A 25,250-nucleotide genomic window follows, 5' to 3' on the forward strand; every position below is an offset into this window, starting at 1 on the left:
CATGTCATGTAAAAGCATGACTTCATGTCACGCTCATGATGCACTCGCGACCATTTTGCCAGTTCACAAATACCAAGTTTTGTATTACGTGACGCGAATGGACCAAGAAGGTAAAGGACACGTCGAAATATGATAGTCATGAACTGTGTGTCATGTAATAACATGGCCACGTTCCACACTCACGAAATCTCGTGAAATATTGATTATTCCAGCGCCAGATTTTAAAGTGCCACCAATGGGGACGTCAAATCTTACTTCGATCCGAATTTCCACTTACCACTTTACCACTGTCTTGACTTTTATAAAAAAACCAGTGGAGTGAATCCCGCCCTTTGTGTCATAACGCCGAAGACAGTGTCCCGTATTTTTCATATTTCCTCTGTTTCTTCAGCCCTTCACTTTAAGTCCTCTGCCGGAATATATGGAACTCACTCTTCAAGACACTGTCAAATAAAGGCAACTACATTGTTGTCGAAAAGACAGCACGAAAATATAACAATCTCTAGAATACATCCACAGCTTTCGGCCGACAGACTACATGACATTCACTGAAATTGTGTGATAATGAGAAATCATGAAATAGAAAACATCGGCCATGCTATCGACATGTTCAGATTTTTTCCAAGTTGCGAATGCTGTCAACAGCAAAGAGCGTTTAGATGGCTAACGCGTGAGCGCAGCAGCCATTAACACCTGCGTTTACGATAATGGATGAATAAGTATTAAACAGTTTCACTCTTCTATACTGGCTACGCTGATTCATAGACTCCACAGGGCTGCAACCAGCTTACAAATTAGACTACACAAAGTGACGTCGCCATAACTTGAGATGACATCTTGCACAGGGGAGCACACAGGTGGAGAGCAAGAAGTTGAATCAGGTGACTGAACAACTTTCTCTCTAGTACTGGCATGTTTACCTTCAAGTCAATTTGAAAGCTTTTGCCTAGCAGTGCTATTACGACATAATATCAGAAAGCGTGAATAGACAGTGTTGAGCTTGGCAAAAAGAGCACCTGAGTAACTTGCAATATTGTATTGAGGCTGTTTGTTTTGAATCCTCATCTGCTGCAAAGAACTGATGATTGGCCAGCCTACAATTAGCCCTCTCGTTTTCCACCTAACATGTTCGAAGCCCTAGAGAAGTGCGCTTTAAAAGACTAATTAAAATTGTGAACTTTTGACAGGAACACATGTGTCTGATGGCTAGCTCTTGGACGAGATTGTCGCTCAAGAACAAGATTGTAGGTCATCACCACTTAAATGACACTACAGGTCTAGAGGCTTATCCAGTACCTTTGATTGAATTAGGATTGCCGAATATAACTATGTCGGAGCGTTTTGACTCTCTATTGCTTTCGTGGTTTCTTAGACTCTAAGTGCGACCTAGGGCACCCCGATGAATACATTTTCTTCCTTTAGGGGGCTTTCGAGTATGTTATGCCTTCAAATAATAAACTCCACCAATTCTTCCTAAAGCTTAGGCAGTTTCGTTTTAGGAGCTTCTTCGGGAAGATTATGCTCGTGCCTTGCCCTGTGACGGCGGCTGTGTTACAGTTGCTATAATAGGAAAGTGTGACAAACGTGCCTGCTATTGCGTAGCGCCTTGAAAGAAAACCGTTGGAAGAACAGGTATCTGAACCTACAGAGATATCTAGCGGGCTTCGACAGGAATGTTTCTTGCCACCTTTGTTGTTTAGGTTGTATCTCCAGGGGCTAGAAGCCAAATTATAGGGGAGTTGACTCGGCTTCAGCATCAATTTTGCCAAGCAAAGGAAACACAATGAACAGTCATTAAGAGCATTTATGTATGCAGATGATATTGTACTATTAGCCGAGAAAGAAGAAGATCTGCAGGGATTGATAGACATCTGTGGTGATGAGGAAGATAGGTTAAATTTGAAGTTTAGCAGGGAAAAATCCGAAATCAAGATTTTTATTGACGATAAAGGCAGTGAGCATAGGATACACGAAGTCACGCTAGAAATAGTGGATATATACAAATATTTGTACGTTGGAGTAAATAACGGGGCTGAGTATACAAGGGGGCATCAAAGTTACGTAATGACTAAGGGCACCAGGAACGCAGCTGTAATGAAAAATAGGACACTATGGAACTACAATAGGTATGACATTGTGAGACGGATTTATAAAGGTTTCATGGTCCAGGGTCTGACGTTCGGCGATGCGGTATTGTGCAAGAGATGAGAACTTCAAGCAAGATTCAACATAAACAACGTTGCATAGATAGAGTTTTTTCGAAAGCGCACGAGATTACCCCAAATCAGGAGGTACAGGGTGACATGGGATGGACATTGTTTGTTTGCAGGAAAGCTTGCTGCCGGATAGAAATTGAGGAGCGATTGAGAAAAATGGGAGAGAAGCATAGGGCTACAAACTTTTTCAGCTACTTGTACATGAAGAATGTTGATACTAAATGGAGGAAGCGAACTCAAAAACTGTCAAGCAAGTATTTAGACAACCGCAGAATACCAAGCCAAAAGGATGCATTGGTTAAGAAGCAGGTGAATGAAACAGAGAGGGACATGTGAAAGATAGGAATGCTTACGAAATAATCACTGGAGACTTACCAAACCTTTAAGCGGGAAGTTTCAAGGGAAAGATCTACGATAATTCTCGGCGAAGTTCTCTCTTCTTCGAGGCTAGAACGGGAGTATTGTGGACCATGATCTACCGAGCGAAATACGAAGGCAAAGACATGGTATGTAGTGCGTGTGGAGAGGAGGAGAAAATTGCTGCACATTTCATAACGTTCTGTAAAAGGCTCCGCCTTGTAGCCGAGGATAATGGCGCCGAATTCTTCAAAGCATGGGTGTTTAGGGACAGTTAAGGCAAACTAGACGTTAAAGAGGTAGAAATAACCAGGAGGAGGCCAATTTATTGGTGGCTACAATCGAGGCACAAGTGAAATTTAATCCTTAATCAAACGGTGATGGTACTTAATTTTATGTCTAGGGGTCGTGAGCCACCAGATCTAAAGGGCACAGCTGGATACATTCACCCATTCATCCTACGTTACCCAGGGCGGCGATGCGCTGCGCAGAGATGAAAATCAACCAGGCGCATGGACAATGTGAAGAAGTTAAAATATAGTTTATTTCTCGTGCATGACCTCAAATGGCGACCGTGCAGATATGTTAATTAGCTTCTGAATCTACAAGATGCCTACGCAGTTTTGCGACTGAACTGAAATATCGAAAGAATGCCATAAGTCAGCGTGTGATGGCATGAAACATGTATCCATTGTGAAGTGGTCGAACAGTGGAACGGTGAACGCAGTTGTGAGTCATTGCTTGCAACATCTCCCACAGCGAATCATCATTTCCTCATGCACCAATCTGAAAATAAGGCCCCATTTTTCATAACTTGCATAGCTCGCTATGGCTGCTTCTGATAACACCATAGAGTTTCATACAATAATACCTAAAGCAAACTCATTATCAAACCCAGAGACGACAAACAAGAGCGGTCTCTGGATGAAAACATTTTATCTTTTGCACACTGGTCAAACAACGCTTTTCGAGTAGTAACTCTCATGTTTGAATTCTTATTCTTTGATTGCGCGTCTTTTTTATCTACAAAAATGGTGTTATAGTTCACAAGCGCAATATTGAACATTGTTTCCCTTGGCTAGGTGACTTGCGTGAGCGTTAAGTGCTTTCTTTTTTCACGGGAAAATGCTGGTTCCTTGTGGAGTGCCTTGTGTAAAATAAAATTGGTTGAGCAGAAAACACTCGCTCACTTGATTACTGAGGCTCGAACTATGTTGTGCACACCTCAGTGTGACACCTCTTTTTTTCTGAGCAGAAAACAAGCTTACTCTCCTAAGCTTTCACTGTGAAGCGTGTTGTAGCTAAACCACTTTGATAAACTGATTTCAAGGGTGTCCACAAATGCGAAGAGCTTTTCTGAAAGGCCTATTCATAGGCATCCGCACGAGGAGGCAGAGGGGGAGGGAGCTCCTTCTATAGTGAATCAGCTGAAAGGGGGGCGCTAAATCTGCTCTACACAATGATTACCTGGCGGGGCACTCTTTCAGTCACCTAAAAGGGGGGTGCAAAATCTGCCTTATACACTGATATAATGGACAGGAGGGCACAGCAATGACCTCCCTTCCCACCTGAACGGGAATCCTGCGCACGCCTATACCTTTCAATGTGGGCAATTTCTCGCCCTTCACAGTGTTCTCGAAGTGCAGTACCTCTCGTCGAAGTACAACTCGCACACAGCCGAGTTTTCTTGAAGGAGCTTGTCAGCGCGCGGAATCACTTTTCACTACCGCGCTAACAGAGCTTTGTCGTTTGGAATGCCGAACAACGCATGCTTCATTTTAGAGGACTTGTAGCCCGTAGTGCACCCCGAGGCAAGCAATGGCTTTGTTTTTGTGACTTGAGAGTGCATACAGTAGCATCGGTGTCAGAGTGCCACCGCACAAAGAGAAACAACAATGAACGCGCCTGACAAAACTGACGGAAACGCGCAAACACCGTATAAATGACTGCGTGCGCCCCCACACGGCCGCTTCGGAGAGGCTTTAGTGCACTCCGTAGGCTCCGCATGCCGCTCATCACACTTCCCTTATCTAGCCACTGTAGCCGTGTGTACACTTCTTCGATGACTTCAGAAATTCAACCTGCGCGTGCGCTTTCTTTCGCTTTGCCGAGAGCTCACGCCGTTAACAATATTTGTCACCACTCGGCCACCTGGACACCTAAAAACTAAGGTAGCAACGGGGAGGCTTCCTACCAAGTCCCTGTGGCGACATCACAGGAAGTCATTAAGCGAAGAGAGCTCATTGCACAATCATGTTTTAGGACAAAATTGAAAAAAGTTTGTATTGAGCGTATACCTGGTTAATTTTCTCAATTTTCTATGTCTTGCTTTGTTTGTAAAAACATTTTCGTAATGTTCTTGTGACTTGTTCTTTCATTATTCGTATTTTGTCTTTTTCTTTGTATTAACGTAGGAGGCCCCGCCTGCGGTTCACTACCTTGGGACATTGTCATGCATACTTACATCTAATGTACTACACTTCTGACGCGACTAAAGAAAGATTGATTTATTGATTGAGTGAAACCCACCAACTCGTTAACAAGTCTTCCTACAGAAGGGGTATCATCAAGAATCACCCGTGCATACCTGGCTCGAACAACTGGAATAGTCACTATTGTACGAATAGCTTAAAATGAATATTGACCTGAGCCGCTTCGTGCTAGAAGAGAGATAATGGGAAGGTCATCGATGCCAAGTTCTATATAGGAATTGATGGCCTTGATGATTTTTACAGGCTTCCACCACACTCAACGTCACGCTGATCCTTTGGCATCATAATTTGCTGACCATTATTAATTATTAATAAAGGCGAACGAGTCCCTGAACTCATCAAGAGACGATTTTATTTGTACTTTGTACCATAACATGTCTTCCGTATTTGTAATGATATATCACTCAAAGTGTATATGGCACATTAACATGTAAAATAATTATTGTGTGTACAATATCTGTATAGGGACGTGGTCGCGTCTATAAATCACGGTGGATGTGTACGGAGGATTCGCGGCTTACCCAATTTCCTGAACATCAGTGCAACTTCTCCATGGCTTACATTAATGCGGCCTATACACATTCTCACGATTACGAGAAATATTTTGAATAAAATATTATTGCTCTCGAGAGGCTCTATGGCTTTACACTTTCCTTCATGTAATAAAATCTAACGTGTTGAAAGGTCAAGTGATTTATTTTTACTGTAAGTGATGGTCATTTTTGTTCTAATTTTGACAAGCTCTGCTATGTTGGGGAATACTTTCATCTGCACAATAACAAGTGTGTACAGCATTGTGCGTAACTCAAATAGCCACTAACCCAATTACTCTGTAGAGGTGTGAAGTTGATTTGGTGAACCTCAGCTGAGAGTTCGTTGAGAATGACGTAATGAACAGCTCAACTGTAACCGCCAAACTATAAATACTTTTTTCAAATGGCAATATTGTGTAGCATGTGCCTGCTTCTAGTTCCTTTCACTAATCGCCACACCATCCTCATTTCAGAGATGGATGGCCGCAGCATTTTATGGTGGCTTGATTCCTCTTGAAAGGGCAAGTCTTTATTCACTCAATCTGTACAATGAAAAATAGATGTTCAAACGAATTACTACTCTATTCGACTGTCTAATTTATATACTGAATAAACATCGGGCCAATTGTTATGAGTCAGCACTTACACAATTGATTTAATTGGTATGTGGTGTTTAACGTCCCAAAACCACCATAACATTACGAGAGACGCAGTAGTGAAGGGCTCCGGAAATTTCGACCACCTGGGGTTCTTTAACGTGCACCCAAATCTGAGCGCACGGGCCTACAACATATCCGCCTCCATCGGAAATGCAGCCGCAGTAGCCGGGATTCGATCCCGCAATTTGCGGATGAGCAGCGGAGTACCTAAGCCCCTAGACCACCGCGGCGGGGCATGAAAATTGTGTAGAGTTGCTAAAAACAGAATTGTTGTTTTAGAGGCCTGGAGTGTGAATGCAGAAAACTGGCTATTCGTGATAGAGTAACTGATCTTGATTATCAAAAAAAAACTGAATATTGAAGTTCACAGAGTTAAACAAGACAAAAATGAGGGTCTGGTTGGCAAAATAAACGAAATTGCGTGCAAACTGCAGAACGCCCCCTGCACTGAGCAAACTGTCAACTCGATTCACAGACTTCAACAGTTAAATAACACGCTCCAAGAAATAATCATGTTTCTCTAACCAGGCAATAAGGGACATAAGGCTTTAGTAAAGGAAGACTTTGGCGGAGAGCCACAAAGGGCTCTTCATGCCGGAAAATTTGACTGCTCAAGATGATTGATGATAGATGTGGTGTAACTTCGCAAAACTACCATGCGATTATGGGAAAGGCCGTAGTGGAGGGCTTTGCAAATTTTGACCACCTGAAGTTCTCCAACGTGCACCCCAAATCTGAGCACACGGACCTACAGCATTTTCGCGTCCATCGAAACTGAAGCGGCTGCCACCGGGATTCAATCCCGTGGCTTGCGGATCCGCAGCCAAGTACCTCAGACACGAGACCACCGCAGCAGGGCGACAGCGCAAAATCATAAGCTTCAAAAAGTGGCGAAAGAGGGCGTGCGACTAAACAACTTTTGTTTTTCAAGGCACCAGCTGAAAAGATATTTGTCCGAAAGAGTGAAGGGGAGCGAGCTTACAAGATAAGGTTGGCCGCTGATGGGCCTAAGATATTTTTTGAGAATGAAAACGAATATTGTCGCTAACATGTATGCATTGTCACACTCTAATACGTACTTCTCATGGAACCTTCCCGATAATGTATGCGTGCAGAGCAGTGGCGTTCTAAACTGCGTCTACATAAACTGCCAATCTGCGAAAAACAAAAAAAATGAACTTGACGACCTATTCATCAGCCTGAACTTTCACGATCAATTCATAATGCTTTCTGAGACGTGGTAATATGACTTAGATACCCTGGCGTCCACCAAGATATAGGTGCTTCACGAAATTCTGAAAAAAAAACTTACGTGCTGGCGGGGTCAGCTCACTTGTGTGCAACTCAATTATTGCTAAGTATGTTGGTGAATTTTACTGTGTTTGTGAAGACTATGAGATACTGTCAGTTTTATACGCGCATACAGTTTGTTTGTTGCCTACAGACCTCAAGGTCATCTGGAAGGCTTTTTGTATTTTTTGAGAAATTTTGAAAGCACGTTGTTGAATCTCAGTACAAGTTGATTTACTGTGGTGATTTCTATCTGAACATGTTTACTGACTAGTTTAACACGTGATTTCAATTTGCTTTTAAAAACTTACGCATGCTTCAATGCTATCAACACACCAAAAAGAATGAGGTATGAAACATTGACGTGCCTTGAATGGTAATGGCTAATCATAGGACAACTATAGTAATGGTGGCACTATACCTTATAGCTTAAGTGGTCATGTGCCTGTATTTTTTTTCTTAAACGAAAGTCTAAAAACACCACGGAGAATGTCTGTTCCTCGCAAATTATTACGGAAGACAGACTTTTAAGCCCTTGCCATGGCTTGCGTAAAGAGTTGTGGGATGAATTTTTTGCCGCTACAAGTACTGGTGGCGCCTATGATGTTTTTCTGAAAACATTTGTTCCATACTACGATAAATGCTTTCTTTCCTGTCGATGTGTTTGTCGCGTCAAAGATTCGTAAACTGTGGGTGACAAGTGAACTCTTTGCAAAGATAATAGAAAGGCAAAGCTACTTCAGAAACTGACCATGTCCTGGATACCCGATGATTTCAAACTACTCAAGTCATTTCGAAATGGCCTTACTACGGAACTACTCACTACCAAAACGGCATAATAAATAAAGCCTTGTCATCTTGTGGCAATCCCAGCATTAAAATTAGACGTTTACTTAACTTCTTGTTAAACAGAGGGTCAAATCCAAGTGCATTGACGAGTGTCATTTCAGATGGAGTTAAAATACCCGAAGACAAAACGACAAACCATTTCATTGATTACTTTTCTTACCTTCCACTTAGAAATAGCAATGAAGATACAAGCTGTTTTTGAGTTGAATTGCGAGCGTTCACCTTTTCTGCATCGTTGATTGATTGATTGATTGATTGATTGATATGTGGGGTTTAACGTTCCAAAACCACCATTGAGAGGTGCCGTAGTGGAGGGCTCCGGAAATTTTGACCACCTGGGGTTTTTTGACGTGCACCCAAATCGGAACACACGGGCTTACAGCATTTCCGCCTCGTTCGAAAATGCAGCCGCCACAGCCGGGATCCAATCCAGCGGCCTGCGTGTCAGCAGCCTAGTACCTTAGCCTCTAGACCACCGGGGCGGGGCCTTCTACGTTCATAAACTGATGGAAATGTGATTGAAATATTTTCTTAACTAAACAATAACAACTATTGTGATGCAGATACTATTGAAATGAAGCCTTTCAGGCTCGGTTTAGACATATTCCCAATGGTACTTGCACATATTCACAATATATGTCTGTCTATGAAAAGTTATCACAAAAGAAAGCAGATTGCGAATGTAGTTGCGCTATGAAAAACCGCGAAAATACCATGCTATCTAATTAAAGACTCGTTTCTATTCTTCCCATTTTTTAAATAGGTCTATAAAAATGATATTTGTTAGAATCTCTGAAGTAAGACTGATAGTCGGGCTAGTTGGGTACGCGCGGTAACAGCGCACGTACTCACGGGAAGAAGAGTCCCTCGACAAGGCCCCACGCTGGCCCCTCTGTGTATGCTCTGTATGTTTATCTTATGTGTTCAGAAAATTTGTTTATTTCAATAAATCTTCACTTGAGACTCAGCGCTTGTTTGTGTCTCTTATCTTCGTCCCATGAGCTTGTGCGCTGTTGCCGCCCATAAAGAATATCTGAGTTTCTGGACAAACACAGTCTGATAAGTATACGTCAGTATGGCTTCCGTAAAGATAGATCAACGCTGCTTGCTCTGCTTGAACAAAAATAATTTAAAACAAAATTGAACAACGCTAGTACACAATAGGAGTGTTTGTTGATTTTTTATAACATTTCGACTCTATAAGTCATGAACTGCTCATAAATCTAGATCGTTATGGTATAGACAGCATCGCTTTAGATATATTGAGGTCTTTTTAGGTAATAGACAACAGTTCATGCAGATCAATAGCGGTGAACTAGAAGTTAGTTCAAGTAATGCCGGCGTGCCCCAGAAAAGTATCCTGGGGCTCCTGTTTTTTAATACTTTCTTTTATGACATTGTAAACATTCAGTAAAGTAAAAAGTTGGGCGAGTTGGTGCTGGTTCATGATGATAAGGGGCGCGAAAAAAAAAACGACACACAACAGAGAAGAAGTACACGGGACGACGCGCTATTGTAAACATTGATGACAACACATGCTACGCGGTCTACGCCGATGATACTACGTTATTATTTTAATCTAGCAGTCCAGCCGAATCGGTCACAAAAGCGAATGCTGTTTTGGATAAATTAAACTCAAGGTCGCTCAATAACGGTCTCACCAATAATCCTGCAAACACCAAAGGGGTGTTGGTTCGCAGTGAAAAAACATGCGTGTAATCTGTAGAAACAATTTATTCCAAATTATATCCAAAATCAAAATTCTTAATTTTCTAAAATTTTAAGGTGTTATGCTTGATCAGAATATGACGTTATGTAGCTATACTGATTTTCTTACAGGAAAGCTTTCGCAAATCATGGGCATTGTTTATTATTTGAACTACCTTCCTCGCTCTATCAAGTGCCTAATTTTTAATTCCCTCTTTTTTTTGGCCACTTAATCTCTTTTTACCTAGCGCGAAGAACAACCTCGATAATTAATATAAAGAGGCACTACGTTATGCAGAGATAAGGCTCTTTGAGCTATTTCAAATAAACCACGTGAATCTCCTTCAACATTCTTGTTTCAGGATTTTAGCATACCGAAGGTAATGACCCTAATAATATACCGCTTAGTACTTCTGTATTACGCAAACACTGACACGGCTTACCTGACGCAGCTCGCAGCTGCTCATAATACTAGACAACCAGAGTGTTGGTCGGTACCGCGTTCCTGTACCAACTAATGTTCACAAGTGTTACGCGCAAGACTACCTCGTCTTCTAAATGCCCTGACTGTTAGTGGAATTGACAATTCGTCCTGTTCTTTACGCGCAATTCTTCACTTTTTTTTTTAATTGTAGCATCCCTTCATTTTTTTTCGTGTTGTGAAGAAGTTTTCTTATGTTGTATACTATGTCTATAATAATGCCAGTGAAAATTTACAACCTGCTTGAAAAATTCTAATATGCACTGCTATGCTGCTCCTTTGTTTTGGGGCTGATAAAACAGCTATAGCTGCCTTTTCCCCAACGCCCTTTGCAGCAATGCTTTGGTTTTTTTGGGAACTACATCATTCATTTATTTATTCATTCATTCATTCAACTATTCATTCATTCATTATTTCATTCATTCATATCTACCACTGTTCTCTCCCAATATTGTTGGTAAAGTTCAGTGATGCAGCTCGAGCGCGTCATTCTCGATTATAGCTTTCAACGTGCCCTTTCTAAGCGTCTGTCACATTCGGCCAATCTCTAGTTGAAGTTCAGTTTTCAGCGCCTTAACAGAACCCAAAGTTGAAAACTTTGCTCAAATGTCGGTGGCACTCACAGCATTCATACCTAACAAAAAATAGCTTTACAACACAGACCGACTTTGCCTGCCTTTAACTCAGCGTTCCCCTCATACTCTCGCTACGCGGAAAACTCCGGACGGCAAAATGGAAGAAATGACAACGTTGCGTTTTCCTCTGTTCGGGAAGTGGTGGTCAATAACTCCAACGCGCCGTGAGCATGCAACCACAGCCCAAGTTCGGCGTCAAATAAGTCCCGCTCTTCTGGCTGCCATATCGCTTTCTCTTGTTCTGCTGTCATCTACTACAACTACCATCAACATCCATGTTCATAAAGGCCTGTTTAATTGTTATGATGTACGTTAGTCGTCAGGTGGAAGATGCATGACTAAGCGACAAATTGTGTGCATCCACGTTAAGCTGTGCTACAGTTTACAATTGCAAACACCATGAGACAATCTGCAAGCTATCTTAAAACAAACTACTGCTTTAAGGACACATCATACTTTCCCATCATACGGATTCCTATCACAGAGGAGTCAATTGACAATATCTTTAGAGCTTGTGACTTGTATCTTTGGACGTCAGGACGTTTTTTTATCAAACTGTAAATGTAAGTATGATTCAACCATATATTTGCAGTTTGTGACAAGCATGTTGAAACCTCAAAGCTCTTCTTAGCAAGTTAGAATGGTCAGTAGATATGTGATTACCTGTTGAATTCAGCATGCACGCTTTTATGCTCCGGGGACACTGGTAGCATTGCTCATGTGAAAGAATGCGCGAAGCGTAGCCTCGGACGCCCTCTCACTCAGTGTGCTCGCCAGGATGACCAGCTGTCTGTTCCCGAGCTTTCGTACCGAATGGGTTTGCTCTGGCTGCTTCCATGTTTTTGTTGTTTTTTGGAGAGGGGTGGGCGGGAGGGGTGCTACAACTAGTCACCAGCTCTGACGCCTAGTTTTGGGACAAATGGAATATCGCCTTCGAGCCGCAGTAGAGCGTCGACTCTGTTACCACCTCAACCTGGAAGGCGAGGCCAACCCCAAGCAACGGACACAATCAACGTGGCAAGGACACAGACCAGCGTCGCCGAGGAAGCAGGACGGTGTAAAGTCATTGATGAAGGAAAGCCATAGGATGGTGACGAGAAGATTGATACGCGCGCTGGTCACGTGGCTGTAGGACTGCCAGTCCTAAGCCATTCATTGGCTCAAAGGCAAGCCCCAGCAACATTGTCGCGCTGACCACATCGTCTTGTCAGAGGTCTCTTTCCTGCCGGTCGAAGGGTAGTGGGAAATAATCTGCGTTTTATGAGCAGCAAACATTTGCTAACAGAGCCAGGGAATAATGTGAAAGACCAGTGATCTGTATCTGAACATGTGTCAACACCTCTCACCAATTCGTGTCTCACACACCACGTCAACGAAGAAGGAGGGGACAGTGCTGGGAAGCCTTATTGCTTCCAGCATAATAACGACATGAAGGCCAGCTCGCGGCTCACTCAAAGATGACGGGTTGGGGCTTTCCATGACAGTACTGTTTTCCTCGGGTATAGGGGGCAAAGGGTGCTTTTTACCACTGTCTCTTCTTGTCGGCTGTCACCAATCACCAGCCCACTTCCCTGACTCCTCAGCTGTCAAAAGCAGAGGAAAAGTGGAATAGCTTTAAGCTTTTAAACCCTGGAGAAGCCTGACGTCCTGTGCCGAATATAGACCACCTGTGACGCAGCCGATTAGTCATTCGAGTAGTCGCAAAGCTCATCACGTTTCGAAGTTCTAGAAGCGAACATTCCTCCTCTGGGTAAACTGCAAGTCGTCTTGATTGACCGGCAGGGCGAAGAAGTGACACTTGTCGATCTGCTGACATTTGGCAGCTTCAAACGTTGCCGCACCTAACAATGCTGACCTGCGCAATTCAAGCTTCACTGTCGTTTCAATCCCCCAAAAATCACAGTGCCACAGAGTCACTTCGTGCTCTTCACTTTTTATAATACCTACATGTTTTGCGTGGTCAGTTACAATCACAAACGCTTATTCGGACTTCTGGGGGCAAAATAAGCCACAATTTTCAAACATTGCTTAGAAGGTCAGCACCGATTTTCATTTCTCAAATATTTTTTTTAAATATTATAGGGTGTGCGCAATAGTGAACAATAATACCGAGAGGCGATGTGAATGTAAAAACTTTGGTCATTTGTACACCCTTGTGAAACAGAAAAACCTACAGGCTGAATGCAGTCAAACTAGAGATAGGCCTCATGTAGTAAGCGCACATGTTTCTCACCTTTTAATTCTCAGAATCTCACAGCATCCGAAAACTCTTTAAGCGGAGCTTTTATAAGCTCCCGATTTTGGCAGGGACAGTGGTATAGTCCACAATAAACGTGGCCATTGAGAGCGCGCCAAATGTAATCCTTGTAAAGTTGTCCTCAAACGTTCGCCGTTCGCACGTATGATCGTATATGCCATTTTCAAATGAATAATGCTGCCTTGATTTTAGACTTGTTGGGAGTGTTCACGTCAGACATGACAATCGGATATTTTATAGATGACACTCGTCAAGTCAAGCTGATGCCTGATTTTTATGCTGCCTGAAGTTGAATTTGTGGCCGTGTTTGAGACATGTAGCAATATAAATGCTTCGCTGCTTAATAGCTTGGTTCTTCGCATGTAAAAATAAAAATGTTAAAGCGGTTTTGCGTCAAGAAATACAACAGAAAAAAAATGCTATTGCAGGTCATTCATTAGGTTGAACGCTTCACATGTACCTTTTTCCCCGACGGGGAGAGGCTTTTAATCTTTCCTGGTAGTGCACAGGTTTGCTCCTCATGTTACTGCAGCAGGATAGTAATTTCTCCTTCATTTCATCACGTTCGTAAGTCTTGCTCAAGTCCCATCATTTGCTCATACCACAATACCACATTGCAAATTTCGTGTTGTTAGTCACTGTATAGTAAAAGTTGCAATTGTATAAGCCACAACCTTGGGTGCATAAGTTCCATCTCTCTCTCTAAACTAGAAACTCCAAATCCTTCATGGGAAGTATCCGACGTTGACATGGACGCCATCGAACCTATTTCTTATACTGGCTGTGCATAGTACTACCTAATGAGCATAGTGTTATTAAATATAAGCGTTCGTAAAATTGGGTGCAAAGAAGATACCCATAAATGGGTTGCCCTATTGCGAAGCGTCAATGTATTTGTGCCCGTATTCATGTTTGGCCATATACAAGAGAATTATGTGCCTAGTACGTGCCTAGTACAGTTACACTATATAGTTGTTTTTTTTCGTTCTGTAGTTTTTGTCTTTATGAATTCGTACTTCACACTTCTTCTTTGCACTTCGTACCAAGTGCTTTGTAGACCCGAATAACAGTGTGGGGCTGGAGGTTCACGAGTCCACTAATGTGTGTCATAGCTCTTGTTTGCTGGTTTACGATGCTGATCACTGTACGACGATCCAGCCAGATAAGGTCTCTTGAAAGCTGCACTCGTTAACGGCTGCCGATGCAGCACTGATGACACTTCAAAGATTGTGCATTCCTAATGTTGTGGCTACAGCTGCTATCGGCAGCAAAACAGCTTCATTCATTTGTTTTACCGCCATCATACTGAACCTATAGCTGAGAATTGTAAAGCATTGAAAGAGCACATTTGTAAGATAGACAATACTTTGTCTGTTTGATAATTATTCTTTTCACGAGTGTTGTATTGTCGGAAACAAACACTAGCATAGATCTTTTTTCTTCACTGTGCTTCTGCGCCATTTTTCTTTCGTCTTCACTATAGCTGAAGATCAAGAACGAAAAATGCTACAAGCGTTACATCTGCGAAGAAGGGACATGTTGCCTTGACTTCGGCGGCGTATATAAACGATGTAAACCACTAGCAAAACGTGGTGAACATTGTGTAAAGTGGGCTATTACTACTGTGTACGTCGGCGTTTGCCCCTGTGATCCAAACGAAGGTAACATATATTTTGTATTATCGTTTATATAAGCTACAAGCCAGAGCTTTTCTCGTTAACTTGTGTCATACAGCTTGATATAAGCAAGCAATTGAAAAGCATTTCATTATCAACTTGATTCATGATGCAAGAACGTGTGAATGAAAACATACATAGCAAATCTTTGCAGCTTTTTTATAAGCCTTGCGCAACCTTAAAAAAATATTCTTCGAGACAGCAGTGTTTTCTCCACTTTTTGACCACGTGTATTGACAGAAGTACTTGTACAGAATCTTTGAGAGCGTGAACCGGCGCAAAAAGGGCACTAATGCTATGATAGCGTTTTTACTTACTTGCGGCGAATGTGCCACGTGGCTAATTGTGATAGAAAAGGTTCCAAAACGTACCGCTGAAAATATTGTCCTAAGGTGCACCCACATTAGAATAGTTTCATTTTCAGCATCGCTATGCAATACAAGCGGCCTTTTTGGTTACTTTCGTACTTTAGAGCTCACAACACACTTTTCTTGAAATGAAGCTACAATAGATCTTGTATTCAATTGGCGCAAGTGTGGTGCTTGTTGATGAGAGCAAAGCAGCAAAAAAGAGACGAAAAGGTATAGAATCTTCTACCTTTGGTACCATATCATATACAATCATAAATAAAAAAGATATCTTTTTGCGTATTTCCCTGCCACTACGTACCTTGCTCTTTATTCCAATTACTTTTTTTTGAGTTGTTAGAAGCTTTACTGGATGGTAGTTTCAGTTTTATGCAATTTTACAACATTCTACACCACCCTCAGATAATGCACACACTGCAAACTCTCATTTTACGATTCATCTACGGAATATTTGGCACAAAATACTTCATAAATGAGACTAATTGTTATTGCTACAGTAGTAATCGTTATATCTCTTTAGAATTTGTGCTTGTCCACGGGGCCAACCATTTTTATGAAACATTTCTGTAATTCCTCGGGTACTTTACTCTCATAATGCCCACGCGTTTTTTGTGAAACCACCTTGTATGAACGTTTTCAGGTGTTTCCATGTGCATCAAAAAAGATTGGTATGTTCGTTTTGATGCAAAGCCCAAAAGGACTTCTTTTTCATCAGTTGAGGTGTCAGCATTGTTGGTTGTGGGCTGAAAATTAACATTGGTCCCTACTGAAAAATTGACAAAGATGCAAACAAAATGAATACGTGAAGTTCTAGAGTTTATAAAATATCAAACGCCAACTTATACTATGCTAAGCAGGCTTTGCACTAGAAATCTACATCATTGAACAATACTGCTTAACAAAACGGCACCAGTTGAATGCTGAGTTTTGGTAGGACTCTCCTCAACGTACGCATTATGGCCTGGCAGAAGCATGAAACCATTGTGGCCATGACAACTAGTAAATGGCGAAATGAGTTGTGTTTGAAACGATTGCTGCACCACGTTTTCAAGAAACTATTCAAACGACGTGAGACTATTGCCTCGTGAATCGATCTACAAAACAATTTCTAAATTCCGTGTAATACGAGCTGCGTAACAGATACTGGCCCAAAGGTGTCATCATTTTCATTTTTTTTGTCATTGCGCGAGTGATTTAAGCTGAGCATGGAGCGATGTACGAAGGAAATTAGTTACGTCATGGGTGAGTCTTCACGTTTAACACTCTTTATTCTTATTTTGTTCGATTGGGTATTTCAATTTCTCTATGATCGCAGCCACGCATCCTGTGGCCTCCTTCGGCAGCCACGGAAACAATGAAACAAACAATGCTCAAATCTCGTTTTGTACTACAGTGCTGATGGCAGCCAGTGAAAAAAGATTGTATATAGTCCAATATACTTTAAATCAAACAATCAATCAACCAATCAAATCAGCCCGTGGCCGGGCATTTTGGTATATTGCACGGTGATAGGGAAGCAGTGTCAAAGCAAAGCAGCCCAGTAGGTGCAAGGGCTTTATGAGGGTACAACAAATACTATAAGTTCCTTGAGCGAGGTGGATTTAAGCCGATGTGGAGTGTTAACGTGTGAAAAGGAAGAGATGGTCCCCAATTCTGGCATGATCATGCAAAACAGCGCATAGCTTGACGCTGTAAAGGCACACGCGTAGTCGCGCAATCGTACATCGCAGCTCCACGTCACTGTCCCATGTCGTTGTACTACACATGGTCGCGGGTTCTTTGTCAGACGGAGATTCCAGAGAAACAGCCCTGAGAGCTGGGCGAGTTGCTAAGTTACATTTTAGGATAAACCTACAGCGCGCTAAAGATGGTGGACACGTTGCTGGTAGTCTCGCTTCTTGTGCATCATATGTGCCACGCAGCACGTTTACTCGAAACTGTCGCGCCCAGCGATTCTGGGGTCAGTCAGGCCGCCTACCACCGAGCCAAGAATGAACTCGGTACTGCTTCGGACTAACAATTATTAGGTGAACCATCCCATGTGATTATTTGTTCACCATCAAACTTTATAATAACATAATTAACGCTAGAAAGACTTTTTATAAAGTTCAACAGCCATGATTAGCCGTGTATAGAGGGAACGTTTTTATACCACAATTGGCCACTATGTTTGAACTACACACCACCGTTCAGAATCCGGCTATTGTTTTTGAAATATAACGGAAGCTCCTGTAAAAACTCGAGTGCTGACCTTACCAACTACCACAGAGAACCTTTTGTGAACCCATGTAGTAGACGTCTTTGTTTAGCCCATGTTGCTCCCAAACGAACGTAATTCACACAAAAACGTTGTTTTATCTCGTAGTACGCAGCTCTAAGTGAGAAAAATTAAAAAAAAAAATGCTGCGTAATAAGCTATGCGATGACTGCTCGCATGGCCCATGAATTTTCTTCAGTCTATTGATTGACGTTGTTGACGCAAAAGATGGTAGATCTGCTGTTGCGCCATTGGGTTCACAAGCAGCACCTTGGCATCTGCCCGAGTTCTTTCCAACGAAACTGAAAAAAATCTAATCCGAACGTGTTCACACAGTTACAGACCCCAAATTATATGCAATGATTTACGAAGCCTGCACTCCATGATTTTAACACCATATATTTTACTATTACAACTTGACTGCTAGCGGAAAAATCTAGAATGAAGAGATATTTTTAATTACACCAAAATAACCGCGCGCGTTGCCAAAATTATGATTGTATATTTGTATCATCGCAAGATAGGATCGTATAAATATTTTGGTACGTTTTTATGATAGGCTTGTGGCACCAAGGAATGACCGCGTACGTCATTTCTATCTAATAAAGTCTTCAATTGCCACCTTTCAACCTAAGACGAATATAGCAGACGGCTTAAACACATAGACGCTTTAACTCCTTTGACCTTTCGGCGTTTTGCAGCGTAAATGTCAATATCAATTTTCTTGATCCGCATTTTTATTTTCACGCGTTTTCTCGCTTATCAGACATCGTGTCGCGTAGTTGCTTTGGAATAATAAAATTTTCTTTAAAATAATATGCAAAAATTATTATTCTTTCTTCCGTTCCTTTAAGCTTTATGCTTGGTTAAGCATCCTCTGTGGCTCTCTGTGTGAATGGACAGGTGGTTAGTCATCAAAACCCAAATTTCAGTGGCCAGAATGGCCACCATTGTTAAGATGGCACATTTTCTCTGAATCTTCATAGCCAAAGAAATCACGCATATCACAGAACAAGCCGGCCGGTACCCCAAAATGCCACGACAACATTTCAAACTTAAAATGACAACTGCTTAGTCTCAGAAGTTAAGGAGTACCTGTCCTCACGAGTGGTGGCTCTGGAGCGCCGTCAATGAAACCACTCATTAAAGAAACCCTTAAACGGTTTTTTTAAAGTTTTGTCAGTGTTTAGGCTAGAGCATTATAAAAGCATTTGCACCCCAAGTTTTCTGACATGCCTTGTATCAAGAACGAACATTTCTATCATACCCTTCTTCTCACCTCTACCTGGCCTCCTCAACTCGCGAGGCACGCTGATGTCACTACCATCGCAAAGATGTCACGAGCGCAGTCGACGATTCGAGCTTTGACCTCTCTAGACCCGGAAGATAGCATGTCGAGAGGTTGTGCGCAGTCTGGAAGTCAATCATGCAGTGTGCCCCGCAGCTCTCACTGCAAGCTGTGTGACGAACATCGCAGTGCGGTTTATATATATCTGCTCTGATAGGTGCCTCCTCCTTTCCGGCCAACCTTACCTCCACCAATTCTACAGCCCATGACAGCCAATCAGATCAGCAGCCATGATGATTTCAAATGACCTGAGCATGCTGCTCTGCGAATCGGTGGATGAAAACGCGGTTGGCCGAGTAACAGCGATCGGCAGTGATGTGCAGCGATCCGCCGCAATCCACCGCTTTAAAGCTTTGTAATGAATTATACCGTTTACGCACAGACCTCAAGTTGGTTTCTAAATGAACGTTAGGACATGATGTACCGGCTCAATTTGTTTTACAGAATTGGCTAAACCGTTTCAGGGTCCCTCTAACTCCGCCGTTCATTGCAGAGACTCTTACCAATCGGAGATTCGCGTGATCCAATTCATCCAATCGTATACAAATCACTCTGCGCAATTGCCGGGGCTTTCGGGCTCACACCAAGTGTCCAAACCTTCAGCTTTTTCTAACAACACTTGAAAACCTTCCTACTCTGGTAGTCTCCAGGAGCCAGGGAGTACTGTGACGCTCACAAAGAATCCTACATTTCAGCAGGGCCCTTTATCTCGCATCTGCGTGCAAAAAATAATAGCGCCAATTTATTTATTTTCACCTGGAAATAGAATTTGTAGGTGATCGTTACACATCTTTCGCTGCGTAAACAGAACCCTTCATTGCAAATGCTAAGTATTTATTACGCTCTGCGACTAGCTAACATCACATGCGCAAACCTTCTTAGCCGCGCCTTATTGGGTTCTGGCAGTGAGACGAGAGGGATCCCCTGGTGTTTGTGGGCGATTTCAAGTTATTCACTAGCCTTTGAGGGTACGTGCGTTGAAAAAAAAGAACTCGTCTTAAGATGGCGGAGCTCATGTCCACGCAGGGCCTCACTCTCGACGTCGATAGTGCCTACCAAACTCGCGTGCATACCTTTGTGACTCAGGACACATGTCCGCATCTTAACCTCACGAAAACTTGCAGTATGCTGATTGGGTATACACCAAAGAGACAGTCGGAAGCGAGAAATGTTTGCTCAATGCAACTTTTTGCCGACACCATTTGGTAAGATAGTTGGTTCGACAACTATGCACCAATCGGATCACCATTGCAATACAAGAGGACCATGCTTGGTGCCAGCTACTGGTGTCCACTTTTTGCTCTATATAAATGCACAATGAACTCTGGAAGGTAACTACGGTGGCTACCTTCTTCACCTCTGGATGATCCAGCACAGCTTCATCTGCGCGATGGTGCAAACCTTACCACAAAAGTGAGCCGAAAATTCGAATTGCCAAACTCACGTACTGAGCGACACAATACGCGGCTCAGCTCGCTGACTCGAACTGGATGGACCGATGCGACACGACTGCTTGACAACTGTCCAGCCGCAGTACTTGGCCATTTTGCCTTTATTATAAATCTTACCTGTACTTGAACAGAGGCGCGAAATCATCTTCAACAAGCGTTTCACACTGTTATTGCCGCCACTGAAAGATTCACAAGAGCACTCCGAAACCCCTATCTATGCACAGCAGGGATTCTGAAGGCTCGCGTATTTGTATGCATGTACCAGCAATACGAAGTTGCATCAACTTTTTCACCTAAGTAACCTAAAAACGGCTATGGCAAAAATTGGGCGAGAAATTGCACCATAAAGAATAAAATCACCCTAAATTATTGGCAAACCTTTTTGAGTATGCCTACACCATGCTGTTTTTACACATAAACTCAAATTTTGATCGAAGCAAGACCCCTCCCGATTGACTGGAACACCGCACTGGGGACCATCAACCCCAAGGCAGCCAAAGCCAAAAGCTTGGACAAACTGTGCCTCATCTTCCTCACTTGCTGTGGGAAGAAGATATAATGAAGAATGCAGTGCTCGATAGGTTGTCCGAGTTTCTGGAAGCCAAAAATGTATTGCAGACACAATGTTCGGGTTCTGCCCACACCGGCCCGCAGCCGAATATATAGCTTAAGCGTGATACTGAGATCATGAATGAGATCCAGTACCCCGAAATGACAAAAGTGGGCTCGCTTTGGATCTGAAGGGGGCCTTCAATAATGTTATCCGATACTTTATCCAAACACATCTCTCACGAATTCAATTAAGTCAAAACATATTCAACTACATTAGGCTGTTCGAAACCAACAGACAATCACACATTCGCATTCAATGCTTTGAACATGGCCTTTATTAATTAGCCACGAGGGCGTCCCCAGAAGTAGCTGTCCTTTACATACTTCAATTTATTCTTGCAATGTTAAAACTCCCTATGGTGGCCAAAGCTCGAAGAATGCAGCATGCTTTATGCAATTACTCACTATATGGTCGTCAAAGAAGTTGGCTCTAGAAATGCAAGTGAACCTGCCCATAGCGGTGGACATCGTGGACGACTACGCCTGTCACTGCGGACATCAGAGCTTACCATGCAAGTGAGATTTTTTCACATACGTCCATCACCAAAAAGCACCACCACAATCGACCTCTCACTTCACGGTGGACTCATATCACATCGCGATGAGATCAGTTAATCGAAGCGGACACAAAATTGGCCACTTTGCGTAAGCTGGAAGAGCAGGGGGCCGGATCGTATGCCGCATATAAAAAACAGCGCAGAGTTTTGTACTTGGCTTCATAACTTCACTATGCTAGTTCACCGAGACGCCACTTGAAGACCTTCTCCGCAAAATCTACAAGCGCGGCGTCGATCTTCCAGTAATACCTCTAACCAGCGCCTTCTGTGCATCAGAATGGCAAATAATTTCAACAAGTTGCCAGATGCACACATCAAAAACCATTATACCAGGCTGTCCCCGACATTGTCGTAATAGCTGAAGCGCGTATATACATTCTTGAAGATACAAAATAGTCTACATGTGGGCCCTCTCCCAGCTAACATGCCCTGAAACAGCCACAGCGGGTGCCGCATCGGGCGGGCACGAAGACGCCTTGGCTCACCACTATGGTCACCAATTCAGTTTTTGACGTGGACGCTTCCAGCCCGAACCACGGAAGTTGGTCCATGGTCGTAGTCGTCCGCCACAACACCGCAGTAAAACGACTCACCTTCCGGGCACATAAGGTCATGCACGTGGAGGATATTGAGATTACGCTAGCCGCCACAGATCAGGACTGAACGGGTGCCAGCTACAGTATTGAAGAGGGCTACCGCCCGTACTTGGCCTACACTAGTCTGTAAAACAGTGACTACTTAGGTGCCCCCATGCACCGGTTGATCGTTTGGCCTCCGGCTCACATAGGCCTTGATGATAAGGAGGATGCCAATGCTGCTTGCTGCTCGTGCACTCAGTCTCCAAGCATCGTTCTTATCCCAAAAAACCCGGAGATTGAGAACACTTCGGTTTACACCTTGAAAAAAAACCGCTAAATATAACCAATCCGGCGATGACAACAATGCGAAACAATTTAAAGGCCCAACGATAACGAAGGAGTGAATCCTTTTTCGACTTCACACCAAAGCAGTCTTTTGCCCAGTAATCCTAAACACTTCCACCCCACTTCCACGAACAATCTCTGCACTGTGAGTAAAATTCCTGTGATACTTTCTACATAGTGTGGGCGTGGCGAAAAACCTTGAACCTCATCTAATGGCCAAAAGGGCCTTGAATGAGCGTGCCCGGGGTGCGGTCGACGCCAACGGTTTACCTTAAGGAGGATGCCACGTAGTGTTTGTAAGAGACAGTCCCATAAAATACCACTCCATAATCTCCCTGAGCACAACCTTTACAAATGAATGTTTTTCAACGTCTTCAAGTGTGGATACATTGAAGTTGAATAAAGTAGAATGCTGGGCCACTTGGTACAACATATGAAAAATAATGAGCGCACAGGGTAGAAGCGAAAAATCACTTGACAGCAAAGACGCTCAACTTACAACTCAACTTTTAATAAAGAACATTAATTGCACGAGACAACAAACGCGCAGGAACAACCAACTATCATTTCAGTGTTTCACACCCCCCCAAAAAAACTAAAAAACATGCCACGCTGTTTTTACTGTGTACTTCAATGGTTGTGTACATAATACCCTTATGCTGCGGAAAAGTGTTCATCGGCCAGATAGACCGTTGTTTAAATGGTCGACTCCGAGAACACGGGACGTCCTTGAAGGTTCTCGCAGGTGGCACGCACTTGTCGATGTCCCGCAGGTATTGTAGGTGCAGTCTGCAGTTTGACAGAACAAAGATTCCGGGCAAATACAAACACAGATTGACCACAGAAATCATGGAAGAAGAACAGATCAGGGCGAAAGCAAGCACGTGTATCAGTGTTCCCTCGGTAGCACTAAGTGAAAAAGAGGTGTCTTTTTTTGAGCTGTTGAAGTAGATACACATACCTTTTCTTTTCTTTTTTTGAAGAAAAATGGCACCATGAGGTGTTAGTTGGTTGCACCTGCGCGTTTTTGTTGTCGGGCAATGAATGTTTTCTAATAAACTTCAGTTGTAAGTTGAGTGTCTTTTCTGTCAAGCGATTATTTTTCTTCTGTCTTGTGCGCCCATATATTTCTACATCCTTGTGGATACGTAACCAGGAAAAAAACAAAGATTCCCTACTCATTTGTAATTTTGGTCATCAAGACCAGTATCTATATCCTATTGCAATTTTATTCACCCGTCCCCTTAATATTGAGCAATATATGATTGAGAAGAAGGAATTTACAAAGTAAAAAAAATATTTGACATATTGTACAACATGCCCCACCCAATTTTCCTACCGTCTTGACTGTCTTGGCTCTCGCAGGAGTAAAATTCGTGACGGTGGACTGTTAGCTGATGCGAGTTTGAAACCCTGGTTTGAGGCGTCGGGAACGTGGAGTTCAGAGAGAAGTTGCAGGCTGAACCTAATGAACCGGGTTCACAACATGAGAATTGAGAGAGTAGTAGCAGCTTCAGGCGTAGCTCTGTGTACACGGAAGCAACTTTTGAGCGAAGACACCGTGAGCTGAGCACATGTGGCCAGCACGATGGTGCAAAAAAGTATGCTGGGAAAAAATATTTCTTGTACTTTTACCATGTTAGCAAGAAAAGAACGAAAATCTCAAATTATGTTCCTCTTTTTCAGGTACCTGCCAGTTTGGTATTTGCATGTAGTTGGCGTTCATGAATCGTTCGCCCAATGCCGTGCAGATGAATTAAGCAGGCGTTGGAGTTATTCGCAACTTATGGGTCTTGAAGTTACCCCTTCTGTGTCCTGGTTTAAAAAATAAAGTGAATACTTTTCATTAAGCCTTACATAATTTGCACTCACTTATGCGTTGAATAAAACGCAATCGCAGTCCACTTCTTACAAAACGTACGAGACTTGACGTTTGCAATTTATCATCATTCTTATCGGCGTGACTAAGCTCACTGCAGGACAAGTGCCACTATCATGGGTCGCCAATAATCGTGGTGAGGTGTTTTCTGCTCCTACTGCTCTAGTTGTTATTTATGCATGCCCCTTTAGCATGAAAACTGAAGATGCTACAAAGAAAAGAATTTGTTCTAGCTAAGTTTAGCAAAACTAACTTTAGCAGCGGACTTTAGCAAAAACTTTCGCACAATTTTTTCTCGCACACGAATCGCAACTGGAATAGTGTTCCTCAAACCATATGCCGTCCTGTTTTTTTCTACATCAGTAGTGGACATTTCTTTTTTTAATGTGGCTTATAGGCATACCATTCCTTTTTTCATAATTTTTTTCAAGTAGCACATATTATTGCGTAATACTTGCTTATACATAAAAAATTCCGTTTATTGAGTCAAACGTTTGGCCTGCAGTATCATGAAGCACTTACACGAAGATACAGACGGGCCGAGCAACACAATCACGATACCTAATTGCCATGCTGCATCGCAATACACATGCCTATGCCTACCGAATGACAAGTCAGCTGAAGCATACAATGCGTTCTGCCGACAGTGCAAAAGATGACAGTATACCAAATGCAACATCTTCGTATGAATGAAAAGAATAAC

General features: G+C 42.7%; 1 protein-coding gene across 3 annotated transcripts in view; it reads left to right on the top strand.

Annotated features, from left to right (window-relative positions):
* LOC142765418 (uncharacterized) overlaps window positions 1–24,529 on the top strand; it is an 83,242-nt gene extending 58,713 nt beyond the window's left edge. For 2 of the 3 annotated variants that reach the window (XM_075866397.1, XM_075866396.1), the window contains exons 8-10: window positions 6,072–6,119; window positions 14,960–15,137; window positions 24,355–24,529. In XM_075866397.1, the coding sequence (XP_075722512.1) occupies window positions 6,072–6,119; window positions 14,960–15,137; window positions 24,355–24,383 (255 nt within the window). In that variant the 3' untranslated portion in view covers window positions 24,384–24,529. The remainder of the gene's footprint in view (window positions 1–6,071; window positions 6,120–14,959; window positions 15,138–24,354) is intronic. The other variant, XM_075866398.1, reaches the window with a different exon arrangement.
* Window positions 24,530–25,250: the final 721 nt, after the last annotated feature.

This window comes from Rhipicephalus microplus, chromosome 6 (genome assembly GCF_043290135.1).
Source record: "Rhipicephalus microplus isolate Deutch F79 chromosome 6, USDA_Rmic, whole genome shotgun sequence".
NCBI classification, from domain to species: domain Eukaryota; kingdom Metazoa; phylum Arthropoda; class Arachnida; order Ixodida; family Ixodidae; genus Rhipicephalus; species Rhipicephalus microplus.